Source organism: Lissotriton helveticus, chromosome 10, assembly GCF_964261635.1.
Source record: "Lissotriton helveticus chromosome 10, aLisHel1.1, whole genome shotgun sequence".
Taxonomy (NCBI): domain Eukaryota; kingdom Metazoa; phylum Chordata; class Amphibia; order Caudata; family Salamandridae; genus Lissotriton; species Lissotriton helveticus.
Window position 1 is genome coordinate 35614628 of NC_136071.1, and position 27323 is coordinate 35641950.

At 45.7% G+C, this 27323-nt stretch overlaps 1 protein-coding gene across 1 annotated transcript in view; it reads right to left on the reverse strand.

Moving 5' to 3' along the window:
* PTPN18 (protein tyrosine phosphatase non-receptor type 18) overlaps nt 1-27323 on the reverse strand; it is a 329905-nt gene that overhangs the window by 192703 nt on the left and 109879 nt on the right. The window contains exons 2-6 of the mRNA XM_078664676.1: nt 21794-21902; nt 19782-19858; nt 18656-18751; nt 1633-1671; nt 1310-1378 (exon numbers count right to left, since the gene is read on the reverse strand). Coding sequence (XP_078520802.1) covers nt 1310-1378; nt 1633-1671; nt 18656-18751; nt 19782-19858; nt 21794-21902 — 390 coding nt within the window. The remainder of the gene's footprint in view (nt 1-1309; nt 1379-1632; nt 1672-18655; nt 18752-19781; nt 19859-21793; nt 21903-27323) is intronic.

The following is a 27323-nucleotide window of genomic DNA, read 5'->3' on the forward strand; positions in this document are numbered from 1 at the left end:
GGTCGTCTTATACGCCGGGTGCCAAAATTGATGTTATTTTTTCCATGCGTTTTTTTCTAAATCAGACAGAATGTGTGAGGCATTAAAGCCCGCTTTCATGCTGTCGTGAGTACCGGTTACATGTGAGGTGATGGCGCGGACCCCCTTTGCCGCAGACTATGTTTTCCTGTTGTATTCCCCGCAGATGAAAGCAGGTAATCTGTGCAGAGCTGGGGGGAGAGCGTTTATTTGTTGAAACGACTTCCCGCCACTGGTAGTTAGTGCAGAAGCCCATTGCTCCTGCAGCACGGACAGTAAAATACGGTATGTGTTGAAAATATGAAGGTACCCTGCGTGTGAAGCAACAGGCGCGAGGCTATTGATGTCTTCGCGTGCAATATCTCAAAAAATGATCAAACAATTTGATAGGCAGTCTGCCACCTTAAACTGGAGGAACCAGTTTCTGAGAAGTAGCGGATTGCATATTTTACACATGTCCATTAGGCGGTATGTTTTTGTTGTTGCAGTTTATAGCGCGAACTCGAACCGAAGGTGTTCGGAGCGCTTTACACGAGCACCAGTTATGTTACAAAAGGACATACGGTACTATTTCTTTTTAGGCACTAGGACATGAAGTGATTTGCCCAGAATAACAGGATGTTGAGAGCGCCACTGAATTGATTAAAAAATAAACACGTCTGCTTGAGGAGGAGCAACAGCATTTCTTCTCAGTGGGATGCGGACTGGCCAGACAATTAATTACATCTGCAGGGGGGGTTCTTGAAACAACAACACGATAACAGCCCCTCATCAGCCAGAGGCCAAATGGCGCCGTGAGTCCTACCTAGACTGCCGGTCCAACCGCTTTCACATCCCCAGGCAGACGAGGCAGCAGCACGAGACAGCAGGACAGGCAGCCAGCGCTGAGGCACCTAAGATGGCGCTCCTCCACATGTGCTCTCCTTCCACGCTCATCGGAAGGGGAGGATACCACATGATCTCCTCAGTCCATGGGCATAGAAAGGGGACTCTCAAAATGGCTATGCAGGACTGCGTTGGAAGTGGGGGTAGTCTTATACAGCGAGTACAGCATGAAACCTACATTTTATCAAGAAAAGTAGGGGGTCGTCTTATACGCCGGGTCGTCTTATACGCCGGAAAATACGGTATACCAGATGATATTGCTGACAACAAGGTTCTACCATAGAAGTGACCAGATGGCTGTCTCCCATAGTTCTTGAGGGGAAAGTTTCACACTTGCTGGGAAGGGGGAACAGCACTTTAAGGAGTAGGGTGCCACGAAAGCAGGCCTTTTCTGCAAGGGACTTACCATGGTGACAGAGAAAGGGCCGAAGCTGGACGGTTCTTGATCAGTCGGCCAGTAGCGCTCACACTTTTTCTGGAGAATGAAATAAAAGATGTCAAAGACTTATGAACAAATGATATGAAGAGAAGGAAGCATTGGCAAGAAAGGGATATCTAGCCAAAGTAAAAGAGTGAAAAGGGAAATAATTAAAGTGAAAGGCAAGTCAAGAGAGGAAGAAATAGAAAGACAAATACTGTGATAGGCATGAGAGGGACAGAAAGAGAGAAGTGAGAAGAAACAAGGGGAAAGACAAAAAATGAACACAATTTGAAAGAGAATAGTTTTACCTTCCCCAGTTCCACCTCTCGACAGGCCATCACCACCACCTGCAATGGAAGGGAGAGGGGGGTCAGCAGGAAGTCTTATGGGTGACGTCCTCACACAAAGCTCTTTCCCCACACTCCCCTCCCCCAGGACCCTCCATGGTCACATTTATGCACCATAGTGAAAATGGAAGACCATGTATGTAGTGCACTATAGGACTCGCGTCCTCTGTGGGCGCTGTTCGGCCATAAACATCGCTTATCTATAGAGTGAGTTTACAAGGAGCAGAGCCAGACAGAGGAACCAAAAGCAGCCCTGTCAAGGATGCTCAAACCTGTCCTGCTCCCTGCGTCTCTTTGCACAGAATCTCTATCCATCCATTCTCTCTCTCCTCTTTGTTCCCCTCTTTGATCACTTTCTTTCTACCCTCCTTCCTCCCTTCTTTTTTTGCAGCCTCTCTGTGCCTGCTGTAATTAACCTGGGGGAGCTGGAGAAAGTGACAGAGGCACCAGGAACACCCAGGCTTTCAAAACCGGCCCACCAGGGAAATGCCTGGTGGAGTAAAAGATATTGTAAATAAAGGGGTTGGACCCATGTGGTCAGTGGGACCTGGGTAGTTAATTGAGGTATATGGAGGGGTCCCAGACCAAGCACAAAAATATAATTATTTGCTTTCACATAATTATTTAAATGGAATCAAAACAAATGATGGTGCTGAGTGTTTTTATTTTCACTGCACCAAAAGACATTCAATGATTGAGAAATCAATGTTATAATACACAAAATTCAAGTGCGCCCACAGAGGGGAGGGGGAGGGAGTGCAAGGGAGGGGGGTGTGTTTCAATTAGTTATACATCACTAATCAAAAGATCATTAAGCATGAATCCATAAGTAAAACCATAATTATCATTGATCCACATGTAGGAGGTCAAGAGGAAACACATGTTAAACAAAACATTTTGCATGAAAAAGAGACTCCCGTGATGATTATTATTATCAATCTGGGGTATAGGAGTTCTTGATAGTAGATGATGGTCTACGTTTCGACCCAAAGGTGTAGGACAGTGGATCCTTACTCGCGGGTCTTCATCAGGACGTGAGGGGGTGTGGGGGGGTGAAGGGTAAGGTGGGGCTGATTCCTAGGCACAAAATTAGAAATAAACGCTCATTACTTCAAGCGGTCTCAAAGAGTCCCGACATAGTTAATCTAGAAAAAAAGGAAGAGGGGGCCCCTTAGGGCCAAGTTTGGAAGTATGAAAAAATTATGAAAAAATAAAAAAAAAATATATAAAAACATTAAAAGGAGGGTCGTTGTACTAAGGACAAGCTGGTATTAACACCCATGGGACTATTTAAATTACCTGATGGAGCAAGTAGAAAAACGGCCAGCCCAATTAGGCGTGTTCCGTCTCCTGGCGCAGCCTTGTCCTGATTGGTATGGTGTCTGAAAAACGTAATGGAAGGACTAATATTATGGCACCAACCCTCGTTTAGTAATCCGTTAAACAGAAGGTGGGGGACAGTGGCATAAAAAGCCTACCTTATTAAATAAACACTAAGGTGTAGATCGTCCGATCTTGCCGTCGTGCCTGGATATGTTCAATATTCTCAAAAAATTCCAAGGCGCTCGTCTGAAAGACACCGATTAAAAAGGGGGTATCAGTCATCGGGAATAGAGATATTATTATCGGGATGACTGGCGGACACCGTCATAGATCTGACACTCACCCGAGGGGATTGCGAAATAATTCCAAAAAGAGAGAGCAGGCGGGCTGGCGTCTCAGCGCTTCTCCTAGTTTGGGTAATATATTCGTCGTAGTTTGGGTAATATATTCGTCGTATCGGTGCGTTCAATAAATTAATTAGGAACATCCGATAGCCATCTGTAAGACACCAAATTATGGGAAGAGGCGTTAGGAGCAATCGGATCGCTCGATTCTTAGGAAAAGAACCGCCGCTACTTTCAAAAAACTCACCCGAAGGGATCAAAGCGGAGCCAGGCAGCCGGCGTCCTCCGCGTGTACCTGGAACCAGGAAATGCTTCCTTGGTAACCAGGGCAACTAACTAACCTCCTGGAGGAAAGACTCAGGCGCGTTGCTAGGTTACATGTTAGCATCCAGTTTAGGGTGTATGAAGGAAAGACTCCCACTGGGATATTTGGAAATATTTACGGACCTGTAGTATATTGTACCAGCATATCAAAAATATCAAAAAACAGGGATGGGAACGATTGCAACGTTTGAAAGAACATTTGTTCAAAACATGCGGGCTCATCGTCGTATCGACTCCCAATTGGATTTTTTGGAAATATTTACGGACCTGTAGCATATTGTATCAGCATATCGAAAAACAGGGATAGGAACGGTTGCAAAGAACATTTGTGCAAAACATGCGGGCTCATCATGGGTTGCGTGGACCTGCTGACAATGCGGTCAAAAACGCTTGCCCGATTACCCACAGGTGAATCAATTTGACTTTTGAATACAAGAAAAGTTACATTATAAAGGCCAATTTGACGGCATTCCGGCGCGAACCTGCCAAACATGGCGGTCGGGCGCACATTATACCAGCAGGGAGACTCAATGAGGGATGTCACAAATATGTCCAATGACGTCCATTACCTATTACCACTGTAGAGGCACCGTGAAGGCATGATAGTCATACACTCATTTATATAATGCAGAATAACTCATTAGTGTCCAGTAACATACATTTTGGTGGTATAGTACAGGCGCGGACCTGCCAGACATGGTAGTCAAACGCTCATAGGTCATCAGTGACACTCACAAGTACATTGGTGATTAATGAGAAGATATTCAGGGTTGCAATGCGTGTGAGAGGTCCCGAATAGATATAGACACCCCCCAACGTGTGGGACATGGACATAGTTCACAGGATGGCCATTTGCGCAAAACTACTCTCAGATTCATTCAAACCCATAGCTACTGAGTCAAAAAAGCGAATCCATTTTATCTCCCTTACATTAAGGACAGGTTCTATGCTACCACCCCTTGGGCCTAATCTGACCTGTTCCAAAATTGTCCACTTCAGACTTTCCGGGAGGTGATTGTTTGCATTACAGTGGTCAACCAAAGGGGCACCTACGACCTTACACCTAACGCGGCTGCAATGTTGCAAGAAGCGTACTTTGGCTCGTTGTTGTGTCTGTCCCACGTATATCAGGTCACAGGGGCATATTATGCAGTATACCACATTGGTGGAATTACAGTTGGTGTGTGACTTGAGTGGAACTTGATGTTGTTTGTGGGTGAAGATGTTTGTCTGGATCGTCGCTGGACAGGCTTTGCATGAACCACATCTGTAATGTCCCACAATGGGAGGCAAGTTCCACATGGTTGCAATAGATGGTTTATCCGGGGTCGTGAGGAAAGAGCGCACCACGTGGTCTCGAATGTTCCTTGCCTTTTTGAATGCATGAAGAGGCGGGCACTCTGTATTGAGATCCTCAGATATCAGATTCCAATATTTGTTGATAGTTTTCTTTACCATATTGCTTTTCGTGGAGAAAGTTGTTACACAAATAAGACGTTCCTCATTATTGTTCTGTTTCTCTCCCAATTGTAGTAAAGTTTCTCTGGGGTTGAACCATGCCCTTTTCATGGCTTTCTTAACCAGTCGCCTTGGGTATCCGCGTTCAAGTAATCTGCTCATTAGTATTGCTGATTGCTCCATGTAGTCCTCCTTCCTACTGCAATTACGGCGGATCCGCAGAAACTGGCCGAAGGGGAGGTTGTCACCGAGACCCCTAGGGTGATGGCTGGAGTACAAAAGTAAGGAGTTCCTCTCCGTAGGTTTCCTGAAAAGGGTAGTTTGAAGGGTCTCATTATCCACAAAGATTGTTAAGTCCAGAAAATCGATGGACTTCTTATCAAATTTGATCGTGAATTTTATATCGGGAGATCTATCATTGAGCCAGGTGAAAAAGTTGGTGATTTCATCCTCGGTTCCGGACCAGATACAAATGATATCGTCTATATATCTCATCCACATGTGTATTTGAGATCTGAATGGGTTGGCATTGGTGAGAATGAAAGTGTCTTCATACATTGACATGAAGATTATGGCCAGATCCGGGGCAAAGGCCGCCCCCATCGCCACACCCTTGGTCTGAAGATAAAAGCAATTCCGGATGATGAAAAAATTCCTCATCATTGCAATCTTGAGTAATAGAATAATGAATGATGTTGGTACCCGGACGGGTGCCTCCCGTTTGTCAAGTGCAATTGTCATTGCCACAAGGGCCTCCTCCTGGGGTATGCTAGTGTACAGTGACACAATATCGCATGTTGCCAAGAGGTCTCGGGTAGAATCATATGGATGTCCATCGATCAGATTGATGGTATGAGTGGTGTCCCTTAGATATGTTGTTGTGGCCTCCGCCAACGGTTTTAGGAAGAAATCTATATACCTACACAGAGGCTCCAGCAGCGAGCCGCATCCAGAAACGATAGGCCGTCCCGGGGGCTGTTGGAGATCCTTGTGGACTTTAGGTAAAGTATAAATAGTGGGAAGTCGGGGGTGCTTCTGGTTCAAGTACTGGAATTCGTGTTCTGATAGGAACCCCTGTTGTCAAACCCGCGGACAAGGGCGGTGCCATTGTAGTCCAGGACCTGGACAACTATACGAAGGAAATTCTGCGACAGTTGAATGATGGGATAAGTTACAAACAATTGGGGGGCGATCCATCAAAAAACCTAATGGCCGAGATTCTAAGGGTTACACAGGATGGTCTACAACAGGGGTTCCTATCAGAACACGAATTCCAGTACTTGAACCAGAAGCACCCCCGACTTCCCACTATTTATACTTTACCTAAAGTCCACAAGGATCTCCAACAGCCCCCGGGACGGCCTATCGTTTCTGGATGCGGCTCGCTGCTGGAGCCTCTGTGTAGGTATATAGATTTCTTCCTAAAACCGTTGGCGGAGGCCACAACAACATATCTAAGGGACACCACTCATACCATCAATCTGATCGATGGACATCCATATGATTCTACCCGAGACCTCTTGGCAACATGCGATATTGTGTCACTGTACACTAGCATACCCCAGGAGGAGGCCCTTGTGGCAATGACAATTGCACTTGACAAACGGGAGGCACCCGTCCGGGTACCAACATCATTCATTATTCTATTACTCAAGATTGCAATGATGAGGAATTTTTTCATCTTCCGGAATTGCTTTTATCTTCAGACCAAGGGTGTGGCGATGGGGGCGGCCTTTGCCCCGGATCTGGCCATAATCTTCATGTCAATGTATGAAGACACTTTCATTCTCACCAATGCCAACCCATTCAGATCTCAAATACACATGTGGATGAGATATATAGACGATATCATTTGTATCTGGTCCGGAACCGAGGATGAAATCACCAACTTTTTCACCTGGCTCAATGATAGATCTCCCGATATAAAATTCACGATCAAATTTGATAAGAAGTCCATCGTTTTTTCTGGACTTAACAATCTTTGTGGATAATGAGACCCTTCAAACTACCCTTTTCAGGAAACCTACGGAGAGGAACTCCTTACTTTTGTACTCCAGCCATCACCCTAGGGGTCTCCGTGACAACCTCCCCTTCGGCCAGTTTCTGCGGATCCGCCGTAATTGCAGTAGGAAGGAGGACTACATGGAGCAATCAGCAATACTAATGAGCAGATTACTTGAACGCGGATACCCAAGGCGACTGGTTAAGAAAGCCATGAAAAGGGCATGGTTCAACCCCAGAGAAACTTTACTACAATTGGGAGAGAAACAGAACAATAATGAGGAACGTCTTATTTGTGTAACAACTTTCTCCACGAAAAGCAATATGGTAAAGAAAACTATCAACAAATATTGGAATCTGATATCTGAGGATCTCAAAACAGAGTGCCCGCCTCTTCATGCATTCAAAAAGGCAAGGAACATTCGAGACCACGTGGTGCGCTCTTTCCTCACGACCCCGGATAAACCATCTATTGCAACCATGTGGAACTTGCCTCCCATTGTGGGACATTACAGATGTGGTTCATGCAAAGCCTGTCCAGCGACGATCCAGACAAAGATCTTCACCCACAAACAACATCAAGTTCCACTCAAGTCACACACCAACTGTAATTCCACCAATGTGGTATACTGCATAATATGCCCCTGTGACCTGATATACGTGGGACAGACACAACAACGAGCCAAAGTACGCTTCTTGCAACATTGCAGCCGCGTTAGGTGTAAGGTCGTAGGTGCCCCTTTGGTTGACCACTGTAATGCAAACAATCACCTCCCGGAAAGTCTGAAGTGGACAATTTTGGAACAGGTCAGATTAGGCCCAAGGGGTGGTAGCATAGAACCTGTCCTTAATGTAAGGGAGATAAAATGGATTCGCTTTTTTGACTCAGTAGCTATGGGTTTGAATGAATCTGAGAGTAGTTTTGCGCAAATGGCCATCCTGTGAACTATGTCCATGTCCCACACGTTGGGGGGTGTCTATATCTATTCGGGACCTCTCACACGCATTGCAACCCTGAATATCTTCTCATTAATCACCAATGTACTTGTGAGTGTCACTGATGACCTATGAGCGTTTGACTACCATGTCTGGCAGGTCCGCGCCTGTACTATACCACCAAAATGTATGTTACTGGACACTAATGAGTTATTCTGCATTATATAAATGAGTGTATGACTATCATGCCTTCACGGTGCCTCTACAGTGGTAATAGGTAATGGACGTCATTGGACATATTTGTGACATCCCTCATTGAGTCTCCCTGCTGGTATAATGTGCGCCCGACCGCCATGTTTGGCAGGTTCGCGCCGGAATGCCGTCTAATTGGCCTTTATAATGTAACTTTTCTTGTATTCAAAAGTCAAATTGATTCACCTGTGGGTAATCGGGCAAGCGTTTTTGACCGCATTGTCAGCAGGTCCACGCAACCCATGATGAGCCCGCATGTTTTGCACAAATGTTCTTTGCAACCGTTCCTATCCCTGTTTTTCGATATGCTGATACAATATGCTACAGGTCCGTAAATATTTCCAAAAAATCCAATTGGGAGTCGATACGACGATGAGCCCGCATGTTTTGAACAAATGTTCTTTCAAACGTTGCAATCGTTCCCATCCCTGTTTTTTGATATTTTTGATATGCTGGTACAATATACTACAGGTCCGTAAATATTTCCAAATATCCCAGTGGGAGTCTTTCCTTCATACACCCTAAACTGGATGCTAACATGTAACCTAGCAACGCGCCTGAGTCTTTCCTCCAGGAGGTTAGTTAGTTGTCCTGGTTACCAAGGAAGCATTTCCTGGTTCCAGGTACACGCGGAGGATGCCGGCTGCCTGGCTCCGCTTTGATCCCTTCGGGTGAGTTTTTTTAAAGTAGCGGCGGTTCTTTTCCTAAGAATCGAGCGATCCGATTGCTCCTAACGCCTCTTCCCATAATTTGGTGTCTTACAGATGGCTATCGGATGTTCCTAATTAATTTATTGAACGCACCGATACGACGAATATATTACCCAAACTAGGAGAAGCGCTGAGACGCCAGCCCGCCTGCTCTCTCTTTTTGGAATTATTTCGCAATCCCCTCGGGTGAGTGTCAGATCTATGACGGTGTCCGCCAGTCATCCCGATAATAATATCTCTATTCCCGATGACTGATACCCCCTTTTTAATCGGTGTCTTTCAGACGAGCGCCTTGGAATTTTTTGAGAATATTGAACATATCCAGGCATGACGGCAAGATCGGACGATCTACACCTTAGTGTTTATTTAATAAGGTAGGCTTTTTATGCCACTGTCCCCCACCTTCTGTTTAACGGATTACTAAACGAGGGTTGGTGCCATAATATTAGTCCTTCCATTACGTTTTTCAGACACCATACCAATCAGGACAAGGCTGGGCCAGGAGACGGAACACGCCTAATTGGGCTGGCCGTTTTTCTACTTGCTCCATCAGGTAATTTAAATAGTCCCATGGGTGTTAATACCAGCTTGTCCTTAGTACAACGACCCTCCTTTTAATGTTTCTAATATATTTTTTATATATATTTTTTAAATTTTTTCATAATTTTTTCATACTTCCAAACTTGGCCCTAAGGGGGCCCCCTCTTCCTTTTTTTCTAGATTAACTATGTCGGGACTCTTTGAGACCGCTTGAAGTAATGAGCGTTTATTTCTAATTTTGTGCCTAGGAATCAGCCCCACCTTACCCTTCACCCCCCCACCCCCCCTCACGTCCTGATGAAGACCCGCGAGTAAGGATCCACTGTCCTACACCTTTGGGTCGAAACGTAGACCATCATCTACTATCAAGAACTCCTATACCCCAGATTGATAATAATAATCATCACGGGAGTCTCTTTTTCATGCAAAATGTTTTGTTTAACATGTGTTTCCTCTTGACCTCCTACATGTGGATCAATGATAATTATGGTTTTACTTATGGATTCATGCTTAATGATCTTTTGATTAGTGATGTATAACTAATTGAAACACACCCCCCTCCCTTGCACTCCCTCCCCCTCCCCTCTGTGGGCACACTTGAATTTTGTGTATTATAACATTGATTTCTCAATCATTGAATGTCTTTTGGTGCAGTGAAAATAAAAACACTCAGCACCATCATTTGTTTTGATTCCATTTAAATAATTATGTGAAAGCAAATAATTATATTTTTGTGCTTGGTCTGGGACACCTCCATATACCTCATGGTGGAGTAAAAGGCCTGTCCGGCCCTGCAAGAGATTTTAGTTGGTGTCTAGTTGTGCTGCAGGATTTTAAGCTAAGATTTCAGCAGCCAAGGGGCTCTGGGTCTGAGCCCAAGGTCAGAAGTCCATTGCCTCCCACAGTGACCAGTCATGATGAGGGGTTGGACACACAGGTTCCGGCTGATCTGAAGGGCGTTGATCTGCCTTTGTTCCTTGTTGGCATGTACACAAATGATGTACACACATCAAACTCTTATACGGGCTTGTACAAGAAGCGATGAAGGTTCCTGCGAGCCCCTACACATGGCTGTGTTTTCTTAACCCTAAGCCACAAGCACCCAAGTAGTATGGGCTTTCCAAGACATACTCAGCTACATTCTGCGAAGTCCAGATACTGGACATCAGCGCAGTGTATTCTGGGCTTTGAAAATGGCCCTTCACAAGCTGCTGTCAATGCTTGAGAACCATGTTAATTATATGTTGGACTCAGACATGTTGTAGCAGTTTCCTTGACAATGCACTCAACTTGTCCACCAAGACAGGGTTTCATTTAAGGCCAACCTAGAGTTTTTACACTGTGTGCTCTGGGATCACCTCTTGATTAAAATATTTTGGAAATTCGCTACATCTATTAAGTCTTATGTGTGAGCAGAAAAAATTATAACTTCTGTCTCAAATGTGTTCAGCTGTGACAAGCTGTCCTGAGTTCAAGTCTTTACCTGCCAAGCAGGTCTGCTTGGCATCATCCTGGTGTGTTGGCACCTCCTGGCCTGATGAAAATCTGACTCTTTATGACCAACATCTGGTTATGCTTTGTGATCAGGTCACCTCATCTACCATCCCACTGGCTATGGTCACATCTCCAACCTTGGTCCAACTGACTCCCTCTGAAACTCTGCACACCTCAACCTCAGCAAATTCAATCTGCGAGATGCCCACAACATCCACGCCTTCCTTCGGGAGCCAGTATTCTTTATTAACTGTGCGAATACTTAAAATCTTTACAGTATAAAACACATGAACAACACGCCCTCCCAACCACCCTTCCCCCAGGAGCTACCCGGTATTCAACTTAAAATAGCACCATGGCTACATGGGCTCTATTGGATGTATGACATTACAACGCATGCTTTTACCACGCATGCTGTTACAACGCAGTTTTTACAACGCATGCTGTTACAACGCATAGTGCTTAGGGGTGCTGGATAGTGAATAGTTTAATTTACTATTCCAACTCCAGTCCCCGTGGATAGTAGGGAAGGTGTTGGATAGTAAATTAAATCCATTCCCTATCCTAGAGCGCCCCCCAGCGCAATGCGTTGTAATGACATGCGTTGTAATAGTTGCGTCGTAAAGGTACTGCGTGGTAAAAGTTGCGTTGTAAAGGATGTTTCCCGCTCTATTTACTGCTTTAGGTCTCTTTAAAAATTAAATTTAAAAATGAATAAAAATATTGGGTCAGCTCCCTTTTACACTTTTACTCTTGTAGGGCTCAATGGTTATATGAAAATCCTTCGGGAGCCTTTCTTCCTTCCTCAATCTCCCACTTCACATCTCAGAACCCACACACAACTTGGCGCCGCTTTGTATCTACCTCCCATCCACCGTGTGCCTGCAGCCCATCCGGTGAGACTCGACAACGCCCAGCATGCAACCTCATAGCAAAGACACTCAGCACCACCTGAGCCACTGTTTACCCACCTCAGATCTGTCAAACATTTCCTCCTTGAATCTCTTTGCAATAGGCCCTATGCTCTCCTCATCTACACCCAACAGGCAAAGTCCATGCCCACAGTGACTACCTGAAATCCATGCTTCGAATACTCGCGGACTGCCATACCCCACCGAACACCTAAACCCAATGCCCCATGGTCTTAATAAGCTCTCAACATTTGCAAGTGCAAAATAAGGGCAGCTGAAAGTGCCAGGCACTTCACCAAACCTCACCCAGGCTCCCAGCACTCAACAGCACATGCACTGCCTTTTAATCTACTAACCCCGGCCGAACTCTTAATCCAAAGCCATGGCTGAAGCCGACAAGCAGAGTTAAGATCCTTTCGAGTCGGGCAGTGCATTCATCCTCTTCTGTCACCCACCAGAACCCCAGGACATTAGGAAATCAGTCTGCATTGACCATTTTGTTCACTAATATTATATTTCTTGTTAGTTTATGTTTGCTGATAAGATGTTATTGTCATTCATTCCTGATATTTTTTATTTTTTTAATGAAGCCACGATAAGTAAACAGATCACTACCCCTAGTGGTCAGCGCTTGCCACTTCCTACGGCTTTCATTTTTCTAACTTTCAGCCATGCTGCTGTACAACATCGCTAAAAGACATTGACAAAGACAATAGCTCTTGCATAGGTGAGACCTAATGGCTTTGCCAATGCTTGTTAAAACTCCTTATTAAACACATGGGGCCAGATGTAGCTCACCAAATACCGGTCGGTAACGGTCGATTTCGGCCATTACTGACTGGTATTTGGTTTGTGACATGTAGGGGGCCTGAAATATACCGATTCGGTAAAATACCGATTAGGTAAATCTACATGTAGGTGGCACTAAAAACAGTGCCACAGGCCCTTAAGAATTCGTTATTTACCATCAAATACTATTTGATGGTAAATAACGAATTCCTGTCTACATGCACATCTGTGCATGTACACCTGTGCCATGTGACACACATATATGCCCGTAGGGCATACATGCCCGTAGAGGCACACAAGCCTGAATCAGGGGTGCAACAGGGTGTCAAAGTGACACCCTGTCCCCCTTGTCAATTCGGTAATTTTACCGAATCGGTATTTACCGATTCGGTAATTGCCATTGGTTCCTATGGGCCTCTAGGCCCATAGGAATCAATGGCAATTACCGAATCGGTAAATACAGATTCGGTAATTACCGAATATTGCCGATTCGTTAATTTATTCAGTAAATATACCTACATAGCATTTACCGATTTGTAAATACCGAATCGGTAAAATTCGGTATTTACCAATCGGTAAATACTAATTACCTACATCGGGCCCATGAAGAGGTAGGAAGGATTTCCTTCGCCAAGTGGATTTTTCCATGCTGAGTGAACTTGTCACGGGCCATGACACGTGACCAGGCTCCCATCAGACACGCTCCTGCTCTTCCTGTTATGCGGCTGGTTGTGTTTGGGCCTGTGCGGAGGCAGTAATTAGAACTGGTCGGACCAGGGGAACCGCACGGCAGGAGGGTGAAGGGGGCCCGCCTGCTTCCTATACAGGACTAATGCTGTTCTGTATCATCCTCTTGGGATACTGGTGTCTGGCAGAGAGCCAGTGCTTGAGCGCCCCGGGGCAGGGAGGCGAGGCCAACTGAAAACCAGGTTCACTTACAGTGACCTCACTGGCAGGTAAGTGTGCAGACGGAGTGGAGGTGGGACAGGTTTTGGGAAACTGTGAGGTTTTGTAATACGTTGGACTGTGAAAGGCCAGAAGGGTCAGTGTCAGTTCCATGTCGGGATTGTGCTTGGTGTGGGGCTGGGGCGGTCAGATAGGTTGACCACCTCCCTCCAGGTCATTAATTCTTGGAAATTTTCAACCCTGAACTTTGTGGCACAGCCTAATGCATTTTGGGTGTTGTAGTTGTTTTGCTTCCATTGAACTAACTAGACTAACACATCTGAATTGAATGATTTGTTGGTGAAAAGTTTATCACTGGAGACCGTGCCCTTAATGATCTGGAGTCAGATGGCATGTTCAGAGGTCTGGACCTTTGAAAGAGCACTAGGGCTGTGGCCCAGTCATCTATCTGAGGCTCCTAGGGCTGCAGAGGCGCAGACAGCCACATGGTTGCCTCACATGAAGGGTCATCTGGTTGGTAGTATGGGTGTTGTAATGAGTGAATATGATGTCAATAAATCTCATGATATATGCAGGTCACTGGTGGTGGTCCCCAATAAACTAAAGGCAAACAAGCGCCCATTTAAAAAACTGATCGATTCCACAGATAGCTAGTTGTACCACAAACAAGTCCAAAGTAATTGCTCCTTGGATTCCATTTTAAAATGAAGGGTGTCCATTTAGTTCATTTGTCCTGAGTATACTCTGATATCAGAGTGATCGCAAAGACACTGCATCACCACACAGCGAAGACACCACGTCACCACACAGCAAAGATACCACGTCACCTCACAGCAAACACACCGCTCAACCTCCCAGCAAAGACACTGTGTCACTCCACAGCTAAGACACTGTGTCACCTTACAGCAAAGACACCGCATCACCGCACAGCAAAGACACCACGTCATCGCACAGCAAAGATACCGCGTCACCTCAAGAGCAAAGACACCACGCAACCTCCCAGCAAAGACACCGTGTCACCGCACAGCAAAGACACTGTGTCACCTCACAGCAAAGACACCGTGGCACCTCACAGCAAAAACACTGCGCCACCTCACAGCAAAGACACTGCGTCATCTCACAGCGAAGACACTGCGTCATCTCACAGCAAAGACACCACGTAACCTCACAGCGAAGACACCACGTAACCTCACAGCGAAGGCACAGCATCACCTCACAGCAAAGGCACAGCATCACCTCACAGCAAAGACACCACGTCACCTCACAGCAAAGACACAGCACCTCCTCACAGCAAAAACACAGCGTCACCTCACAGCAAAGACACCGCGTCACCTCACAGCAAAGACACTGCGTCACCTCACAGCAAAGACACCGCATCACCTCACAGCAAAGACACCGCATCACGTCACAGCAAAGACACCACATCACCTCACAGCAAAGACACCACGTCACCTCACAGCAAAGACACCACGTCACCTCACAGCAAAGACACCACGTCACCTCAAAGCAAAGACACCACGTCACCTCACAGCAAAGACACTGCATGACCTCACAGCAAAGACACTGCATCACCTCACAGCAAAGACACCGCGCCACCTCACAACATAGACACTGCGTCATCGCACAGCAAAGACACAGCCTCACATCACAGCAAAGACACCACCTCACAGCAAATACACTGTGTCACCTCACAGCAAAGACACTGCGTCACCTCACAGCAAAGACACCGCATCACCTCACAGCAGACACTGCGTCACTAAACAGCAAAGACACTGCGTCACTGAACAGCAAAGACACCGGGCCACCTCACAGCAAAGACACTGCATCACCTCACAGCAAAGTCACTGCATCACCTCACAGCAAAGACACCGCGTCACATCACAGCAAAGACACCGCGTCACATCACAGCAAAAACACCACATCAACTCAAGAGCAAAGACACTGCGTCACCTCACAGCGAAGACACCGCGTCACCTCACAGCGAAGACACCGCGTCACCTCACAGCGAAGACACTGCGTAACCTCACAGCAAAGACACCACGTCACCTCACAGCAAAGACACTACGTCACCTCACAGCAAAGTCACTGCATCACCTCACAGCAAAGACACCGCGTCACATCACAGCAAAGACACCGCGTCACATCACAGCAAAGACACCACATCAACTCAAGAGCAAAGACACTGCGTCACCTCACAGCGAAGACACCGCGTCACCTCACAGCGAAGACACCGCGTCACCTCACAGCAAAGACACCACGTCACCTCACAGCAAAGACACCACGTCACCTCACAGCAAAGACACTACGTCACCTCACAGCAAAGACACCGCATCACATCACAGCAAAGACACCACGCCACCTGACAACAAAGACACTGCGTCACCTCACAGCAAAGACACAGCCTTACCTCACAGCGAAGACACCGCCTCACCTCACAGCAAAGACACAGCCTTACCTCACAGCGAAGACACCGCCTCACCTCACAGCAAAGACACAGCCTTACCTCACAGCGAAGACACCGCCTCACCTCACAGCCCCATTCCTTACGCTGGAGGATTCCATGTCTTTTTGGACTCCCTGGATTGGAACCTCTTTTAACACAATTCGTGGCTCTCTCCAACTGGTTGTTTGGAGCAGTGGTTATTTATTCACACAGGTTTGTCCTGATTTTGTGAAAAATCTAGCAAAGCGAAGACGCAGCAAAATAGCTTAATACCAAGGTACTGACTGGCTCGATTTAAAACAGTTGATTTCTGGGATCCTTTCTGCAAAGACAGACACAGTAGCTACATCTTGATAAAGATTTCTCCACTACAGCCAGAGTAGAGCCAACATGGTGCGGCTAGAGAGTGGCGGTCTGTGGTGGTCTTCAGCAGAAATGTGGGGGGACGTGTAGGTGGATTAGGGGGATCCCTGGACTGCCCTTTAGTGCCCCTGACACTGCCTCTGCTCTCCCTGATCTCAGCTGCTATGAAGACAGAGCCAGGAACCGGAAGTAACCAGAGTTCTAAGGGCTCAGTTTATTTCCCTGATATTTGCCCACCTTGAGCTCCCCTTGGCCTTTCAGCAGCAAAATATGAGGCTTTTCGGGGACGAAGGTGGGATAAGTGTGCCATCCCTGGGGCATCAGCGTCAGCACATCCTAAACCATGGTTACTCGAAAACATTTTCCCAGGGGCCACAAATTTTGGTTTGTGATGGGACAGGGGCTGCATTGATGCCAGCAGGCTGGTGGATTGGATGGGGGGGGGGGAGAGGTGGCAAGGTGGGTATAGGGAAAGCGAAGCATATACATTTAGTGGATGAATTGCACAATGTGAAACCAGAAAATATGGGATTAATCTCAGCATCCTCACTTTACCAAATTGTGTGATCCTAGGCATTTGTTTTGCTTTTCCTCCTTTCCCTTCATTATCACATATAAGAGGAGCTCGAAATATATGACATCAGGATATGTGTTGTACAGAACCTTCTCCTGTGTCTGATTTTAATAAAGTCTAATGTTAATGTTGTTCATGTATGATAGGAACCCAGGCCACCCTGAGGGTGCACATAACAACTGACTTACCCCTTACCGCTTACTTCACTATTGGCATTGTTGTCAGTGTGTGGGGAAGAATAAATGCTTCTAAATTCATATTTGAATACTATCACTTTAAAAAATACTTCTCAATGCACTGATATAGTCTGATGTACTAAGGTGAAATGGTTCTACATGTTAATGAAATACACATTCTTTGAATTTTGAGTGACATCATATTTTTACTCTTTTGCTACAAGATGGCTTTGAAAATGAAGGTGTTCCTAAAGTTAAGTTGTGCAGGACCACGTAGTTACTTCCTTTCTTTACCTTCAATTAGCCTTTAAATATAGGCTTGCCTGCTTATTCAACATCTTTTTTTTATTATTCTTTTTATTAACAAATCAGAGTATTCAACATCTTTTTAATGTTAGTGCTGAGTTATGTGAACAGCAGCCCAGTGCTGCTGTTAATCCAGGGGCCGCATGTAAAGGTCAGAAGAGCCGCATGTGACCCCCGGGGCGTACTTGGAGTATCACTGCCCTATACATTAGTCGTATACTTAAGAAATAGCTCATCCATGCATCATGCATTCATATCATTTGGGGTGAAGGAATAACTGATGTTAGTTCCACAACCACTGGCATGTTTGTGAATTGAAGTTGAGTGTGAGTAGAAGGGGCTGCACACACCTGACATCAGTAAGTTATAAGATTAATCCCCAGACTCTCCTCTAGGTGGGGCACTACTGAAGGTTGTGATCTCTGAGTTAAGGTAGAGTGTCTTCCCTCCACGACAAATGTAGCGCTCTAGACTTGCTATCCTATTCACACAGAAGGACAGACACTGCTCTACAGCTGTGGTTGTTATTTCATCATGTCTTCATCTGTGCCTCTTAAATGGTGTCCTAGGAAGATGTGCTACTTTCTTGTTGCACTGACCTTCAGTTGGTACTCCCAGATAATCCTCTAGACGTCCACCAACCCCATGGCCTGGTGGGCTCTGGTCGGTGATGTAGCACTAATTGTTCTCCAGATCCACGTCCTAGGAAGACGCAGCCCTCATCTCCATGTGGTGCTTCCAGATCATCCTCCAGAAGTCCACCACATGTGGCTGAGCGGACCCGAGGTCATGATGCAGCACTGCTTGTTGTCTAGACCAATGCATCAGCAAGACGCAGCCCTGCTCGCTGGACTCACCTTCACGTGGTACCCCCAGATCCTCCTCCAGAAGTCCACCACCGTGTGGCTGAGCGGACTCTGGGTCCTGATGTAGCATCACTTGTTTTTTAGACCCATGTCCTACGGAGACGCAGCCCTGCTCCCTTACTGCACTCACCTTCATGCCGCACTCCTAGAACATCTTCCAAAAGTCTACCACCCCATGGCCAGGCAGGCCTGGTTGGTGATGTAGCAACACTTGTTTTCTAGACCCATGTCACATGGAGACACAACCCTGCTCGATTGTTGCACTCACCTTCACACGGTACTCCCAGATCATCCTCCAGAAGTCCACCACTGTGTGGCTGAGCGGGCCCTGGGTGGCGATGTAGCACTGCTTGTTGTCCAATCCCTACAGTGGGACAAATCACAGGAGATTAGCAGAAGGACAGCACTGTCCTACCAACCAAACACAAGAGAGCCTTTTCCATGGCCGGCCCAATCCTCTGGAACTCCCCTCACCCCCGCCAATTTAAGGCAGTCTCCACCTGTTCCAGATTTAAAGTAACACTAAAGTCCTACTTTTTCTAGATGCTTTTGAATGACTGGCACCAACAAACCTTGCAAAAGGTAATGAGTGACTTATAAATGCGCCAATTCGTTCATTCACCTTTAGACGGTCAAGTGGAAATCTCGTTCTAAAATTACACTTCAAAAAGAACAAGAACTAGTGATCTCTTCTGAAATTATTTGGCTTCTAGGGCTCCGCTGACTGATGGTGTTAATGACTGAGGAGGACGTTAAGGGAATGGACAAGTTGGGAGACACCCCTACATTTGGCAGAATACAATTTATCACCCCAGTTTAAATATCACTTTGCGGATTATCCCCCTTTTGACAGTTTCGTAAATTCTCACATGTGTGGATGGTCAACGGGCCAACCCATCTACTTTGGGGGGATTAGTCAAATGAACCACATTTGTTGAGTAGACTGATCCGCCTTCTCAATTTTGATCCAGTGCCACCAACCAGCTACCTCGGTCACACTTGGAGGACAGATTCAACCCCCTACACTTCTGAAGAACCTACTGGCCGATCCTCATTGAACGGCTTGTAATCCACATTGGAAAAAATAGATGAGTTCACCTCCAGTAATGATGAGACCAATCTTCTCCCATTTGTAGAATTGATTGAGGATCTGGTCTGCTTGTGGAGGACCTTCTGGCCAACATCTCCACTTCCCAAGAACACAACCAGCCAATTCCTGGAAGTTTAGATCCTGTACTCCTTGTACTTCCAGTTTCTAAGGACCGACTGCCCAACTTCCTCCATTAGAACTCATCAGCTCACAACTCGGAAAGGGAGATTTCCATGCGGCTGAGACCAGCTCTGGCCATAGCAGCCAAGAGTATGGAGCATAAAGAAGCGGAGAGGCGCATTACCTTAATGAAGCTGGCGTTGATGTAGTCATTCTGCCCATCCTCCACGACAAGACTGAGAGGAACCCGTGTTTGATCATCTGTGAAGAGAGAGAAAGAGCTCGCTTGAGGTGGGAACAAAGAGGGCACGATGTAGAGGGTTGTCACAAGAGGAATCGCCAACCAGAAGGTGAACGCCTTATTCACTCATTCATTCATAACTTGTGTACAGTTCTGCATCACATTAAATGTAATAGCCCTCATATCAGCGAGCTTTGGGCGGTCAAAGATTGCTACTTTGTTACATTGGGATTATCTAGGAAGTCTGTCTACTCAGGGTCTCCAAATTACCTTAAATGTTAATTGTCCAAGTCCCAAAAACTGGCTCGCCCCATGTGCCTGTCCCTCAAGTCCATACAGACAGAGGAAAAGTGCAGACCTCCCAAGAAGAATCAAAGAAAGGTAGGACCACAGTTCCTTGATACCACAATGCACTAGTGTCCACCCCCCCCCCACTGTTGTGAAGTTTTGCTTAACTCGGATAATTCAGAATAAAGGTACAAAAACCCTCACACGTGAACCTAGAGATGCGCTCAAGATTTAAATAGTGGCATGACCCCACTTCAGGGACAGTCAGTATGTAATGAGGTCCCAAGATTTTACAAAAATACAAAGGGTCAATGTAGAAGATTGGCGCCCCAGCAGCTCTCGGGATTGCATCATTGTGGACAGTGGAGATAGCCCTGAACCAAAGACTGACCACTCTGCAAACATGCATTAAATTTGCTCTGGACACGTACTAGGGCCCACTTAGCGAGTACTTAGCAAATATGTGGAAAAACGCATTTTAAAAACCCTCTATCTATGTTGAGTCAAGGGGTTGAGACGCGTAGCTCGCTGAACCAGTGTTCGAGGCACCGTGGAACCTTTAGAGAACCCCCCTCCATATCTTCTATGGCCTCATCTTATCCCAAAAGGGAAAAAGGCCAAAAAGGGCCCAAGGTGGACTTGTTAACAGACGGACTAACGCTCAAAGAGCTCCACCCAGGATGTTAAAACCCCGTGCAGACCCTTGAGGGTCCGGTCTCTTGGCGGCCCAGAAGGAGGCTTTCGTCGTCCCACATGAGAACAGATAAAACCGGACACACGTCTAAAGATCAGAATTTAAGGGAAACTGAGTCCCTTACCAGTTCATGGCCTACTGTATTGAATTGAAATGTATTCCATTTTAGTGTAAGATCTGCAGAGCACTTACCACCCACATGTAGGTTGCTTACGTGTTTACCTCCACGGATAGGACGCAACACCATACAGGGTTAGTTGTTGGAAGTGTGCGGTCTTGTTTTGAGCCTACATGCAAAGTGTGCTCAGGTCATGCATGATGACCTCAGGGCACAGTGGAGATTTTTCATTTAATGCAACACACTGCATAACAACTTCCATCTTATTCTGTGTAATATATGTGCCCCTCCCAAAGGACTCATCTGTACTCTGGCGGCCATTTTGTACAAATATTTGGAAGGAGGTATTGATGGGAACAATAAGGCTGTCATTGATCTATGGACTGAACGTCAGTGTGCTTTTACTCTGATCATTTCTATCCTCGCTGCTTCTCCTTCTCATTAATTTATTTGCATGCAAATAAATATTGAATATCAATTTGGATAGCCATGTCTTTAGATGAATCACCGTGGAAGGACCATGTTGCATTGTGTTGGGCCTCGTGCAATGAATATGTTTTTCATTTTTCTCCAATCAGGCTTCAGGAATCTTATTTAGGGACTTTGGGGTGCAGGATTCTGGGTTCTTCTACATTAGAATGTAAGAGGGACATTAAATCCCAAATCTAAATGCTTCCATATGTGAAGTTCCCTCGTTTAGACTTCTAAAAATTTACATTTAGGAGAATCAAGAGCCAGGTGAAGAAGTGATGAGGACAACAGAATGAAAACAGGCCCAAAAATGGGGATCATGGGTTCATGGAGACACCCCCTACAAGGCGGGGGAGGGCGCATAGTCGAGCATCTCCGACTTACATGGCAGGATGTCCTTGTAGCGGTTCTTCTTGATATTCTCTTTGTTCCCGCCAACCTCGGTGGTGAGGTCATTATCCTGACGGAAGGCGGCCACCTGGGTCCGGATATCCTGGAGAAGAAACAGACAGGCTCGTGAGACGCGAGTGTCGTGTATCTGCGGGCGAAGCGGACCAGCAGACGACCCGTGCCGCTATACTCAACCATTACTATGTTGCTTAAATCTCCAAGCATCACTCCACACCTTGGCATAGCCAAAGACGTGTCACAATACAATGGCTTGTATATGATAAACTGCCTCCCACACAACTGACACAAAGTCTTACCCATTCCAACCACACAGCCTCACACTCAGAAATGGTAAGTACTTGCAAATTGCAACTGCGTCTCTTGCACTGCTTCAATTCACTCCACGCTTAAGAGCTCCGAGCAGTGCTTAATTTGAGCCGGTGGTTTCCGGTGCTCCGCACCGACACTTAATTGTTAACACCTGCACTTATGACAGTCTTCCACATGGTGGCGCTGTCTATCTAATTTAGAGATGAGCACAACAACAATTGTTTATTAATTCTATATATATTAAAATGACATATCTGCCACACAAACCATTCTTATAGCTGTGGAAGCCTAGAATAGTCTGAAATGTTGCACTTCACTTGTAACCGTGTGATGGTTAGTTGGCAGTGCTGGTGGGAGCAATGTGTGATGTAAGCTGCATTAATCTCCTGAAGAGTGCCCGGTCACTTTTTTTTTTTTTTTTACAATTCATAGCACTGGCTCCAAGACTGATACCACATATGTGTTACACACTTCTAAGCTTCATACACAACACCAAAAGTCTTCCTATCCAGGGCACATTATAAACCCCACCACACAACCAAGCACAATGAATGGAGGAGGGTCTTACGCGTCCAACCAGAAGCGCAGTGGAGCCTCGCCAAGGGTAGGGGGCGCTGTGTCAAAGCTACCATAGAGTACAACACAATACTAGAGAAGCAGCTTGGAAAACACTATGGTGGAGTGAGAAAGACAAAAACATCAACTAAAACTACTGCTTCTTATGAATAATGTAATCAATTGTGTTGCATTATTAAGGCTGTAGCCTTTAAGAACTAATAACATACATACCATACGGATTACATATGGTTTATTGCATGAGCAATCTAGTAAGTTCACCCCATCTCAAACTTTGCATGCAACATATCCCATGATATGATAGGTCACATGTATTTAATGCTGCAAATTTCAAATGGTGCATGCCCACGAGTTGTACTTTTCCAACATTTGTGGAAACCCCTTTTTTCTGTCCAGGGGTGCCAATTATCAGCTAAGCTTGGGAACAGTGAGTGTCCTGTTAGTGGGGATGACTTCTGTTAGATCAGTGTCTAACTGAAACATTTCCAGTGTCTACTCTTGTAGCACTTTACAAGCACAGAAACTAGAATTTGATATAACACTTATAAATGTAATATAATTTAGACTATTTAGAACCAGTAAAACATGCATACTGTTTAACTTACTCTAAAAATATTTTTACAAACCTAGTTAAATATTCACTTAATGTAATACCCCCTGTGATTAACTATTAACCTAGAATTCAGGGGCACCATGATGCTTGGCATAAAGTTCTTAAATGCCTCCTCTGAGGTGGTATTTATATTCACATATAGGAGTTTGTATGATCCCACAATACCTGGGGAAGGAACAGTCTAGACTAGAGAAAATGGTATTATATGGGACTGAATTATTACAAAAGTACTTTTCACTGTAAAAATCTACATTAATCACTTGTGCTGTATTTGATTATACAAAACACTATTTATTGGATTTTTTTTTAAATGCATAGTAATCTTCACTCTGGATACAGGTACCTGAAGTGTGTATAATATAACACTTATGACATACATGTAGACTTATATTACACAAAATGAAGAAACAAAAAATAACAAAAGATATTTCTACTGTGCTGTACAACTTTAGAACTTACAATTTGCCTAGCAACTAGAAACTTTGTTCAGTCTTCCGGTTGCTTGTACATACTATGGCTGTGCATCTTAATTTTTGCACATCCATATAGGAGGTAGTCTATAACAGGAACACCCACGGAGGACAAATGTGCCCTCTTTTTCCTGATGTGTGTCCACAGAATTAGGTTTTGAGAGGTTTACAAATTCAGTTGGCTCGGGGTGGGGGGGGGGGGGGCTGAGGGATTGCATGGGGGGGTCACAGGGAGAGTCTTGGGGGGTGAATCGCGCGCGGGGGAAGGGGGGGGGGGGGTTAGAATTAAAAAAAATTAAAAACATCTTACCTCGAGCCGGGTCCCATGTCTTCTCTGCTCCTGCGTTCCTGTCTCGGACAGGAACAGGAAGCAGACAGCCAGGCTCCCTCCCCTGACCAATCACAACACTGCAATGCAGGCTTGTGATTGTTCTGAGCGCTGTGACACGGCACTCAGCCAGGTGCTGGAGGGGTGGGCATGTTCTCCATGCATGCTACAATGCAGCCCGCTTGGAGAAGGGGAAAGTGACTGGTTTGGGCAGCCCGAGAGGGCGGACCAAACAGTCATTGCGCAGTCAGAAGTGGGCAAACCCCTCCTCCCCTGTCCTGCTCGGAGAGCAAAGCATCCCCGCCCGCCTGCCCGACCGCCTGCCCGCCGCAAAGCAGCAGGACAAGAAACATAAAATGACAACAACAACTCCAAGCTATTGTCATTTTATGTTTCTGACGATAGCGGGGGAGCCGCCCCTGTACAAATTGAAAAAAACAAACTCCTCCAACTGGTGGTGTTGACGCGTTTCTGCCCTTTAAGATTCAGAGCTTCTTCAGGACAATGGAAGAATGAGCATGCCATCAAGGATAATACATACTTATGCATATAATAAGGTGCACAAAACATTAAAATTGCACCACCATAAGGAGAAAACGGGTCCTTTTAACCAGAGATATCGATATAGAGAATGCAGAGCTTTAAAACCATAAAACGATATCTACAGGTTATCGTTGCCCGCCCGTGAAATGCACCATGCGTTCCATCGTGCCATGCATACTTTAGTGCCAGATAAATGCTTGTGCCTGTGTAGGGAATGACGCCCATCTCTTGCAGCATGCTAGAGGGTAGGTAGCTTATGCATGCGGCGCAAAGGGTAAAATGAAAACAAGGCTGTTGTGGACAGAAATATTAAAGAAAGAAAGAGAGTGAGAGAGAGAGGCACCTCATGAGCCGCAATTATTATCACACATTCCAAGATGGCGTAGAGTTTGTTTATATAAATCTTGGAACATGCAGAGGTTTAACTGTCCATCGCTGAGATTCGAACAGCGCCCAGCAGATCACATGTGGGTCGCAGCAGAAAGCGCTACACTCACTGAGTTACAGACATGCGCTACACAATAGAAGCAAAATCAATACAAACTGTGGGGCAGATTTACAAGCCCCCTTCGCCACCAGTACGTCACTTTTCGTGACGTACTGGTGGCGCAGAGGGCTCCTCCATATTTACAAGGAGAGGAAAAGCCACCCAGCGTGACTTTTCCTCTCCTTGTAAAGACGGCCCCTTCACACGCAGCACTTTTCGTTGAAGGGGCGTTCCTTGGGTGTTGCTGTGGGTGTTCTCACACAACACCCATGGAACAAGACACATCCAGAGGAATCGTAAATCTGGAGATGCGTCTGAATGCTACGCCACCCTAGAGGTGGCGTAGCGAGGCGCAACGAGGAGAAATGTTTTCATTTCTCCACGTCATTTCCTCTTTTAATGCATGCTGCATTATACAGCACACATTGGAAGAGGAAAATGCCTGTAGTGATTGCTTTTGTGCAGGAAGGTGCCCCTTCCTGCACAAAAACAATCTTACCACGACGCAGGCATCCTTGCACCATGGTGCAAGTGTGCCTACGCCGGCGCATGGCTGCAGTTTGTGCGCTAGCGCAGGGAGAAGCACAGAAATGCGTCATATTCTTGTAAATATGTCGCATTTCTGTGCTTCGGAAGTGCCGCAGCGTGGGGCAGCCACAGGGCTTGTGCTGCACTTCCTTGTAGATCTGCCCCTGTGTTTTTTGTTAAAAAGAGGTATCCCTTCTTCTGTTTCTGCACTTGGGAATTAATTATCCTCCACGTGTATTTAGGAAAAGTGCCCAGGGTCCTAAATCTCTCATCTGCTGCAGAGTGTGGCCTGCATGTCTGTTTTTAACGCAGAGGGTTAATGCGCCTGAGGCAGAGCTGCATGTGCAACCGACTGCGCAAGCGTTCCAACCCGAGTGAGTTATCTCAGTGGGTTGATGCACCTGATCCAGAGATGTACATGTAATCTGCGAGTCAAAGTGCTGAATCCCACCTAGGCTGACTCAGCCATTCATCTTCACAGGTTGATTTAATGAGTCCTGTTCTATTTGGGCAAAGGCGTCGCCCATTAGTTAACAATCCACATTTTCATATCTACAGACATTTTCTGAAATGTATGAAGCATGCAAAATATAAACAGAATATATTTGCTAAGATTGTTGCACCAAAAGCTTGGTGTCACTGTGCCAGTGAGTCTGGGCCAGTGCACAGATAAGGTAATGTCACACTTTTACACCATCTCAAACTAGATGCTAGAGTAACTTCTCCTAGTTTGACAAACAGAGACAGAAGAATAAAGGGCCGAATTTAAGTTTGGCGGGCAAGGTACTCAGTCGCAAACCCTTGCCTCACCCTCCTCATTTAGAGAGGGCCGAACCTTGAGTTTTGGACACTGTTGATGGGAAGTGTCTTCCAATGGCCTGACGGTGTTGGGGGCTATCCTAGGAAGGACTTTAAACCGCCTGGCCTATTTAGGGTAGATGGCGTAATGTCTTTTTTTCCTATCATTGGTGGGAGACAGGCAAAAATAATGACTTTCACACCCAGGGAAAAAAACTCACAGTGTATGGGGGGAGGAGGGAGGGCATACGTTTGTTTTTATGGAAACAAACTACTGCACTAGGAGTTTATTTCAGAAAAATAAAACTTTTGGGCCGGCGATCACCTTTAAATGTATTTGGTGCACAGAAGTTCAACAGGGTAGAAATAATGTCCTCCTCCATCCTGACTGACCGCACTCCCTCTGCCAACTGTCAATCAGGCTCAATGTTATTTGCTCAGGATCACACAATGTGGTCAAGTGCAAAAGCCAAAAGTACTTCACAAGCCTCCTGTTCCTGCTTAATTTCTGGTCTGCATCGTTCACACTGCAGTTGTCTCTTGGAGGCTAGTACTGCAGATATGTATTAAAAAATACATTAATTTGATCTGGGAAATACACACGTGTTATTATATTATTTATAATCCGTTGTACTTGTTTTGGCAACCTCTGTGAGGGAGGTGGCACGACTGGGAAAGTACCCTGTGACCGCAGGGTTCACGCAGATCTCTGCAGTAGCTTCTATTTTTGGGATTTAATTATCGTCGTCATAAACCTTTAGTCGGTTTAAAAATCATAAATTGGGCTCCTGGTTTTATGGTATTTATATTTTTGTCATTTACGTCTGTATTTATCCATATCTATTTTTTGT